Source organism: Homalodisca vitripennis, chromosome 1 (assembly GCF_021130785.1).
Source record: "Homalodisca vitripennis isolate AUS2020 chromosome 1, UT_GWSS_2.1, whole genome shotgun sequence".
NCBI classification, from domain to species: Eukaryota; Metazoa; Arthropoda; class Insecta; order Hemiptera; family Cicadellidae; genus Homalodisca; species Homalodisca vitripennis.
Window position 1 is genome coordinate 153,810,097 of NC_060207.1, and position 10,946 is coordinate 153,821,042.

The 10,946-nt window shown below is 32.6% G+C and overlaps 1 protein-coding gene across 1 annotated transcript in view; it reads left to right on the forward strand.

Annotated features, from left to right (window-relative positions):
- The window catches only part of LOC124374204 (spastin), a 28,539-nt gene extending 17,593 nt beyond the window's left edge, over positions 1 to 10,946 (forward strand). The window contains exons 4-8 of the mRNA XM_046832467.1: positions 1,848 to 2,018; positions 2,895 to 3,152; positions 4,294 to 4,484; positions 6,757 to 6,950; positions 10,361 to 10,946. Coding sequence (XP_046688423.1) covers positions 1,848 to 2,018; positions 2,895 to 3,152; positions 4,294 to 4,484; positions 6,757 to 6,950; positions 10,361 to 10,524 — 978 coding nt within the window. The 3' untranslated portion in view covers positions 10,525 to 10,946. The remainder of the gene's footprint in view (positions 1 to 1,847; positions 2,019 to 2,894; positions 3,153 to 4,293; positions 4,485 to 6,756; positions 6,951 to 10,360) is intronic.

The following is a 10,946-nucleotide window of genomic DNA, read 5'->3' on the forward strand; positions in this document are numbered from 1 at the left end:
ATTTATTCCATATGATACCTGTTGTTGTTAGTGTCCGTAAACATGGCTGGTAATAGGTTACGTGACAGTGAAATAGATCGTTTTATGAACGATTCTAATAATTGTAGTGAAGAATTCAGTACCGGTAGTGATCAATCAGATGTGGAATGGTATCGTGTGACACGGGAACAGTTTGAAAACTCCGATATTTTCGATTCAGAAGAGGAATGACCAACTCCTGACATCGGATCGGCAACTGACTTCGTAGGCCTTGTCAATGTAGATAAATTCTTATGAATATAAATATAAATATGGTAGGGTATATAATATAAAAACGATATAATTGTGTGTAAATATACTATGAAATATACAAAACTCTTTTGGTGTGTGGTGACTTCTAAGGACAAATAAGGTAGGCTACACAATAATAATTCCATTTCAGGTTTTCATTTTGGGAACAAAATATTGGTGGTGGGCAACATAAAATTTTATTTATAAATAAATTTATGTTATTACCGGTATGTTATAGGTTATATCTCGTAATACCTTCATTCACATTTTTTTTTTTTTTTTTTTTTTTTTTTTTTTTTTTTTTTTTTTTTTTTTTTATGCAGGGAGTTTTACATGGTAGGTAAGCTCAAGAAAAACACTGCTACAAAATATTTTTTTGCAAAACAATGATTTACTAGGATTTACTAGAAAGTTACAGCTAAATATCTGCACACCTAAATAATAGGCAAAAATAATGGAATTCCTTGGCCCAACTGTGTGTTAAAATATTAGTAGGTGAATGGGTTAATGAGGAAACAAGGCAAAATCAACTATGGAACATAAAATACTAAGAATGAAGTAAATTGAAATGGCCATAAATAAACTCTCTCTGATGTATTTTCTTGATTGTGGTAACAAGGCAAACTCAACATTGGCATTGGAAATATAATTCACTCGGACCAAAAGTGCTCATACAGGCGTAAAACCTACGAAATTGCGAGCGAAGCCGTGGGTAATTGCTAGTATAGTACATACACTGGAAATAGACTTGAAAATTATAATTTTTTTATCACGGAACATAAATTTTAACATATAAAATTAAACACATCAGTTAATATCATAGTATTATACTTTTAGCCCTTTAATATAATTATATCGGTCAAAATTTAAAAAGATAAATGACTATACATAATACATTTACTTCAAAGAAATTATGAAAATGACCAAATCTGCTGATAAAAGTAGTATTAGTTACAATGCGTGGACTAATACACTGTTTTCGGTAGCTGTCACTGATGTCGCAATTAACATAAAGGAGCAAAGACACACACACACACACAATCACATTATTCAGATATTCATCATGTTTTTAAATGATCCATTATAAATTATATGGATTTTTGACCACATAAGTACTGTAATAAGTGATGAGAGTGAGTGATGCTAATCAACAGAATATCTGAAGATGCCAGTTGAGACGCATAGAAAACAATGGAAGATCCGTTGATTGCCATTTTGAGTGTTAAAACTTGATCTGCATGACGACTTCCAAGATGCAAAGTCATCGTTGTAAATAGAAATGAAAGAAAGAAGAAATGAGAAACTTTATTTCACACAGTAAGCATTATACACGTACATATTTGTAAGTGAAATATGTTCCCAGCAAAGGCATATGCCTGTGTGCTGGGAACGAGCTCTAAAAGTCTACTAAACAAAATTAATATAGCAACCATAAAGTATAAATATAAATAAGATAGTAGAATTAATTATGCTTATTGTACTTTAAACATTTTATTTGCATCCAAATATCTTCTGCAAAACAATCACATCTGACATAAGTAGACAAGGATAGCATTTAATGACCCTCATGTCTGTAGATGGGACCAAGCAGTTCACCAGTCCACAAGCCAATGACAGCCAAGCTGCGGGCCTCGGCTAGCAAATCTACAGCTCTCAAAGGTGTTGACCCAAAGTTGGCCCAGATAGTCCTGGACGAGGTGCTGGAAGGCAGTTCTCCAGTACAATGGGAGGACATCGCTGGTCAGGAGGTAACAATTTTTTCAAATATTTAATTTCCAGTCCTTTTCTAACTTCTCCTGAACGTAAATGGGTGACTAGTGAATATAAATCTTTTAGGTGAAGCTTTATTCTTTATGGAGCCACTATTAAAGTTTTTAAGAAAATAAAAATATATATACCTTTCTTATTAAATAATTCTAAGGTAATGTAAATAGTATCCAAATGAAATCAATTGATGTAGTAAAAAATATAATTCAATTATATTGCAACAACAAATTACAAAACAAGGTCTGAAATAATTAATTGGAATAAGTAATTTTTGAATGCAGAGCAGAAAATTATAGTTTTAAAGTTAGGGAAATATTAATCTATTATGTGGAAAGATGTGGAAAAGCTGACATGATCAGGGAACATGTACTGTTTACATTCTATGGGTTGTGTTCTATAAGGACTGTCTAGAAAGTCTAGAAAGAATATGCATTTTGAAATTTAAAATTAAATAAAACCTCCTTTTATTATTTACATTATTTTGTAAAGTGCATTCTTAAGCTGTTTTGCTACATAATCTCCAAATTTAAGCACTTCCCATACCCTAGCACATGTTTTTTAATACTATCGCTGTAAAAATCTGCCACCTCTGATTTCAGTCACTAGTTTACACCCAACTAACACACAATTTGTAGTAAACAAGCTTTTCCCTGTCAATATCATGATTTAAATCCTTTGAAATTAGGAGAAAATCTTCTGAAACTTCTGTAATAGTGAAACAATAATTTTCAAAAATTTTGGGGGTATTTAATATAGTTCTGACTATGAAAGCTGGACATTCCAGGTTAATAACGCAAATCGTAATCTTGGACTTCCATGGCAATTCAAATTTAATAGACAAGTGTGTACATGTGTAGGTTGCCAAGCAGGCTTTGCAAGAGATGGCTATCCTGCCATCGCTGAGACCTGAGCTGTTCACAGGCTTGCGTACACCAGCACGAGGACTTCTGCTGTTCGGCCCACCTGGGAATGGCAAGACCCTGCTGGCACGTGCTGTTGCTACAGCCTGTAATGCCACTTTCTTCAGCATCAGTGCTGCCTCGCTCACCTCTAAGTATGTGGGGGAGGGAGAGAAACTGGTTCGTGCGTTGTTTGCAGTCGCCAGGGAGCTGCAAGTAAGCAATCTCTTGACTTGTGGAGTTTTCCTCCAAGAAACATTAAAATTGTCTATTTACAAGGAAATATTCTCCTCATTTTTTATGGTATAAGGAATAACAACCAATATTTTTCTGATATTATTTTTTAGATACTTTTGAATTCTATTTAATTTTTAAAAGTTTAATACGATTCATTACCGCATAAATTAGAAACAAATTTACAATATGACGTACATAATACTGTTATCCTGCTAGAGTTCCTAGGATTGTACACCAATTTTATCATAAATGATATTCTTTGCATGAAGTCCTGGACACAAGATTGAACTGTTATCCTGCTAGCTTTCCTATGATTGTATACAAATTTTGTCACTAATGATATTCTTTGCATGAAATCCTGAATACAAGATAAGTTATCTTCAACTATTTTAGTCACTAAATACAAAGCCACCAATCATGATGACCATTTTAAAATCTATTATCTAATTCTATTATTTTAACAGTCCCATAGACATTTTAGTGTAACTAATGTGCATTATGCATTTACAGTACATGCTGCAATTTTGTTTTAAAATAATTACCAAAAAGTAAGATTGTTTTCTCTCTTACACAAATTTATGTATATATTAGTTTTGTTATAGTGTGACTGTTTATAATAGATATTTTTTATCTAATCTTCACATTATGTGCACGTGTATGTGAAGTTTGAAATCAGTTTAAAAGGAAATGTAACACAGGTTAAGTAAAAATTCTGATGAAACACATGTTCTTTGCATATCAAATTTTTTTATTTATTCTAAAATAGTACAGGTGTATAATAGGTAAAACTATTTTTGAATATAGATATTAAGAATATTCCATATTTGATCTTCAGTTATTGTGCTTTTCCAATTTTACTAAATGTGCATATCGTACACATTACTTTTCAAATTGGAATTGCATGGCTGTATGATTATAAAATAAAAAAATAAGGTTGAAATCTCTTTCAGGTATTTTGTTTGTATCTGCTGACTGTATGTAGATGGCCGGCATCCTCATTGGCTGATGTTTTGCTAATTCACTGCGTAGCTTTGTGAAGTGTGGTTTATCTTTGTCTTTAAAGTTCTCTCATATGATTATTGATTCAATGAGCTGTTGTACTGATATTAAATATTTTCAGCCTTCGATAATCTTTGTGGATGAGGTGGACTCTGTTTTATCAGAGCGAAGGGAAGGTGAACACGAAGCTTCTCGTAGACTAAAGACAGAGTTTCTAGTAGAATTTGATGGCCTCCCATCCAATCCTGATGAGAGAGTGCTAGTCATGGCTGCCACCAACAGGCCTTATGATCTGGATGAGGCTGTTTTGAGGTTAGAGAGGGTTTTGTTTTTTATGAATGTTTTTTGTTAAGTTTACTTTCGTGTTTGAGACAATGATCTAAAAATCATTACATTCCTGAAGTTGATTCCTAAATTGCTACTAGGAATAACTGTGATCTGCTTTATATCTCTCTGCTTTGTACTGCCATCATGTGGCATCATTTTGAACTTCTTCAGAAATTATCATTTCGCAATGAAGTTTGTCTTGTTTACTCCATGTTCTGCCTTGTGCTGAATAGGGTTAATTAAATGCGAGAGCTATCCAGAAAGTAACAGACGTTTTTGAATGGTGCGGCAGTGGGCAGGGCTACAGCCGCCATCTTGGTGTCAAAACACCCTGGCGTTCAGAACGCATCGAGCTGTAGTTGCGCACGGTCTGTATCTCTTCTTTTCTCACTGTAATTAATTAAAATGTGTGCTGCCATTGAAAATCCCACCACTTGTGAAGTGTGTTCAGTGATAAGGTTTTTGCTGGCGCTATAAACCAATTGATATCTATCACCAACTGTGTGAAGTTTATGGAAATGGAATAATGAGTGAAAGCAGAGTAAGGCAGTGGTGTATTGACTTTAAAAATGGCCGCACCAGTGTTCATGATGATAGTCGTAGCGGTCGGCCTGACCTAGTGACTGAAAATTTGTTGTTGAAAATCAATGACAAAGTTTGTGAAAATCGCTGTTTCACAATGACTGAACTCTCAGAACATTTCCCACAAATTTCACGTTTACTTCATGAAATTGTTTTGCAGGGAAGCTTGGATACCACAAATTTTGTACCAGGTAGGTTCCAAAAATCCTTACAGAAGATCACAAAAAACAAAGACTTGCTGCATTGTTAACTTTCCTTGATGAATATGACAAACAGTGTAACGAACTTCTCAATCGTATCGTTACTGGTGATAAAACATGGGTAAAGCATTTCAATTGTGAAACAAAAATACAGCCTATAGAATGGGAGCACACACATTCTCCAAAAAAACCAAGAAAATGTCTCCAAACTTTGTCAGCAAGAAGGATTATGGCAACTGTTTTTGGGATGCTAAGGGTGTGATTATGGTTGGTTTCCTTGAACGAGGATCAACAATCAATGCAGAGAGGTAATGTGAAATATTGTAGAAGCTACAGCAAGCAATACAAAACAAACGTAGGGGAAAATTGAGCTCAAAATTTTGTTTTTCCATGACAATGCATGTCCCCATACAACCAATCGTACACAACAAGTCTTGGATGATTTTGATTGGGAAGTGTTTGATTCTCAGATCTAGTTCAGATCTGGGCCTTATAGCCCAGATCTGGCACCAAGGTACTACCACCTATTTCCAGCGATAAAGACTTGGCTTGCAACGCAGCACTTTGATAGTGATGCCGAACTTTACGCTGGCGTTAATCAGTGGTAAGATCTCAGGCGGCAGATTCTTACAAAACTGGAATCAAAAAACTTGTGTCACATTATGATAAATGTGTCAATTTGAATGGGGATTACATTGAAAAAAATAGCCTGAGTGTAGCTTTTAAATGTATATAATAAAATGTTCCTATTTCAGTTAGTTAATTTTGTATTTCAAAGCGTCTGTTAATTTCTGGATAGCCCTCGTATTACAGTTTTAAATTACTTATTCCTTCCTATATTAGGTGATTTAACAAGTCAAAGTCTGCTTTAAAATGTATTTAGTAATCATTACTTAAAATTTATAGCAATATGGCCTCTAATTTTCATACATGTTCATTGAAAGATTAAAGTATATCCAGGTGCGGAACAGAGAAGAAACCTAAGTCACATAAGCAGTTTCATTATCATTGTTGTCATTTGTTATTTATAGCTTAATATAAACTTAATATCTTTCATTAAGTTTATAAATTATTTTATGTGAATTAAGCAATTATGTTTACATTTTATTACAACGTATATAATTATATTAAAATTTTACATGTGTCTATTTCTGACATCATAACTGCTCGAATCAGTAGGCTGTTGCATGAAGGTTACTCTATGTCAACTTTTTGCTCTTTTTTAAAAATTTGGCATCACAATTCAAATTCATCAAACGTTATTTTTTATTATAAAATATTTAATTATTATTATAGTGAAATTTATATTGACACTTTCTTAATTATGAGGAAAATTAAAATGAAACTTTTTGGCAGTAAAAACTTAGATCTAGTTTTCGTGCCAGAATATTTTTCTCTATAACTCCTTTGATACTGTATAGTAACACGTTTAAATGAACTTTTATGATCCACAATATTTACTGTTGACACTGTAGGAGATTTACAAAGCGAATCTATGTGGCATTGCCGGATGCTGAGACCAGAGTTAAGCTGCTGCAACGACTTCTGAGCCGCCATGACAGTCCGTTGAGTATGGGTGAGTTGCGGTCACTTGCTGCACTCACCGATGGTTACTCGGGCAGTGACCTCACGGGACTAGCTAAGGATGCAGCCCTAGGACCGATACGAGGTGGGCCACTTGAATTTATTATGGATTTTTGTTGTTGTTATACAAATTTTATATAGTCTGGTCTACGTACTTTGTTTTATATTCTAACACACTTGTATTTCATCTCATAAGTGTGTTAAATAAACATTGTTTCATTAATTTCTTGTGGTTAAATTCACACTAAAACATCACATGTATATAGCAGTTAAAATTGGTTTTATATTGACCCTTTGAGTGCCAGCGATCTCTCTACGAGACAATGTAAAAACACTCTTGAGTGCTGAGTCTCGCTCCGAGATGAGACGTTCCTACACGAAGAGTGCCGGAGTCTCGGGACGAGACGATTCCTATTTCATTTGTAGTACCTCTAGAACTTATCCCATACTGGCTGATATATACATACCAAAGGCCAATACATGAACTAAACTAACCTTTTCAACTATTACTTCTACTATTTAACCCTTTCAGGGCCAGGACCAAATATGAGATGTTGCAAAGTTTTTTCACATCTCATATCCCCTTGTGACTAATCAAAAGTGCCAGGCTAAAATTGGCTATTTTGCAGTCTCTTAGATTAAAATTTATAATTTTTCATAAAAATTAGAGAATGACCTAAAAGTTGCACCAAATTACTTGTATAGATATATACTATCAACAAAAAAATATGTAGATGTAGTTTTAAGTAATTTTAAATTTTAAACAAATGTTTTATTAGATTACATAACAATTTTTTATTTTTGAATTTTATTTTTTTGCAAATAACTAAAAAAGGAAAAATAATTTTACTGTTGGAAGCTATTTTATTATATTGTACATTTAGAAAGGAACAACCATACAGAATTTTGTGTTATTTCTCTCATAAATAAATTTGTTATGACACATTTTGTATAAATACGCATAATTGTACTTCGCAACATTTTATAAGTGTTATAAAGCAACTGACTCTTACATTGCAAGAAACTTAAAATAAATATTCACGTTATGGATGTACCTGTAAACAGATGATTGTAGGATCCATAAACAGTTTCAATACAGTTAAAAAACACTATTTACCAAAAAAATATTTACACAATTTTATTTGAAATTTATTTACACTTTTTCTATTTACAAATGTGCTACTTACAATTTCACTCCCGTGAGATCGCAAATTGTCAGTCATTGTAACTACTACACACAATTATAGCTGAGCACGTAACAACTAAAACTACTAATATTTACAACCACAAAATAAAATAATGAAGAAGAATCCAGCATACAATAGTACGATTACACTAAACCATAAAGAATTAACAACAATAGATCGAGTCAGCTGGTAATGTCACGTGACAATTACGAAATAAAAATGCATAGACCTCCAAAATAAAAATGATATTCATATTAATTATCTACAAATATACCAGGGAAAAAAAAACATAAAACTTTAATCATTTGACGTCGTATTTATTTAAGAAAACGACGAATATGAAGGATACTATATATTGCACCTGGCGCTTTTCGCGTATATCACAGACGGCAATATTTTGCCGCCTGGCACTTTTCAGACGCGATCTATGGTGGCAATATATTGCCGCCTGGCCCGGAAAGGGTTAATGATGTTAGGTGACATAAACAACTAACTAAAATACAACACTTTCTCAGTTGGATCGCGATCGCGGTGTCGTAACGAGTAATGGAGCGTTTTTTAGGTTATATAATTGTGCGTTTTTATTAATTTAAAATGTTTCTAAGTTATTTTAGATAATAACATTAATAAAAAAAGTGATGACAGTCACTTCCGAGTGTCCATGAAGACAGTGTAGAGAATGTTTGAAAATTGCCTTCATAAGATTATGTTTATATTTTGAGTTTCATTTTAGTAATTATTGTTATATTACACATGATTTTGAATTTTTTTAATTGGCTTTTATTATTAAATATTGAAGTTTCGAAAAGAATTAAAAAAAGGCTTTTTATGGTGAAAAATAAATTGTAAATACATTTTTTTCTGAAACCTTGCGTTTTAGTAAAAATAATCTCTAGCAATTAACTATTTATTAAAATTTTGTTTATGGTACAATATTAGGTTATTACACATGTAATGTATTGTCAGTCTTGGAATTTGTGATCAACAAGAGACAGCATTTTGCTTACGATCAGTTTTTTAACGTGTGTTGTGGTCCCATGTTGGCTGTGTCATATCGCTCCAAATCGGTGTTTAAATAATGATCAAAATTCCAATTCCTACGTCGATGTGTCTTATGCTGTGGAAATTGTCTGTAGTGTTGTTGGAAGTATACTGAGTGTTAGTGAGAGTACACGTTATATGCCACTAGCACTAGGTCTATATTTATCTCAGGTTTTAAATAGGTTAAATGATAGTTCAAATTGAATATCACTGTATTGAAGGCTCTGATAAATATGGTTATTTATATCAGGATAAAGTTCACAAATGTTCACTGGGTTCTCATCAATCACTTTGATTTTAATAAATTTTGAAATGTAATATTCTTTGAGCTAAAGCTTATTTTCTTTACTTACCACACTTTTTCGCAGATGGGATAGTCAATGATATTAAAACAAAGCAAATTACTTTGATGTCAATTTATTTTGATGTGATACAAACAACTAATTGTATCCACTTTGCTTTGTTGTTAATTTATTCACTAAATCAATATCCCATCGCCTGGTTATAACTTTTAATGCACTATTGCACAATTCCGTATTGCATCACTACCAGGTGGATCTACACGAGTACACGTCCTCCCTGCTTCAGCTCTCAAGACAGAAGAAAGATTCTCTGGCCAAAACCCTGTGTATTGGCTCAAACAATGCTCATCTCCTCTCCCGTTCAAATCAGCGTCTTCACGATTGAATATAATTTAATTCTTTTCTCATAATTATCGAATTTTATCACGTTCACTATAATTGATCAATTTAAGTCTTTCTATTTTCTTTTATTATTTTTCTATCGCTTTTTATTTAAATTTTTGCAACATGTGCTTTCTGATGTCATCAATACGCAAGTCATTTTATCCCACAATTGGCTTTTTTGCGTAATTTTATTTGGTACTTTTGTAAAAACGAATTTTGGTTATGTTTAACTCATTTTAAATATTTGAATTTGTTCCCGTATAAAGTTTAACATATTTCTCCATTATTAATGAAATAAATCTCAATTCCAATAACATGTGATTTACTTACGTCACAGTCTGCTAATTCCCCGCGAATATTTAAATGTCGTAATTTCACCTGTCACAATTTACATGGTAACATTTTTTTAATTTTAATGTAAAATAGTAAATTTATAAAATAAGTAATGAGTTACTTGTAACAAATTTACTAAAATTACAATTTGCTCCTTGACCAGAATTTTAAATTAATACTTTTATTGTATAACTTGCTAAAGACTAATTTTTTATTGTTGCAATCATAAAAACTGAATTTGATTGCAGAACTTAATACTGAGCAAGTACGAAGCCTTGATCCTTTACGAGTGAGAAATATCACCTTCCAAGATTTCTTGGAGGCGCTGAAGCGTATCAGACGCAGTGTGAGCCCTCAGAGCCTGCTCACCTACGAGAAGTGGAACAGGGAGTATGGGGACGTCAGCATGTAAGGAATTTATATCAAGTTTTCCCCAACGTACCTGCAATGTCATCAAATGGCTTCAGAACTAATGCTAAATTATATTGTGAAGCTTTTAGAAAGTTTTAAATTTGCTCTTTCTTTAATAAGACTAGATGTCTTTAACTTTTAATAGCGTGAACTGCGTTTGTAAACTGTGAAACATAATTAATTGATTTTTTAATTGTTTTTGTTTACTTTGTAGTTTTTAATCTTTTAAACTGAATGTCTTGCTGTAGAACAGTGATTGGATTTGTTGATTTCAACTGTGTTTTAGTTATTATAATAGTTATCGGTTTTGTTTTATTGTGTAAGTGAAATTGTGTGATATAAAAACCGCAGGGGCCAATCTTAACAAAATGATTGCATTCATGTTATTTTAATTCAATAAACAATTTTCTAAACTGTAATGAA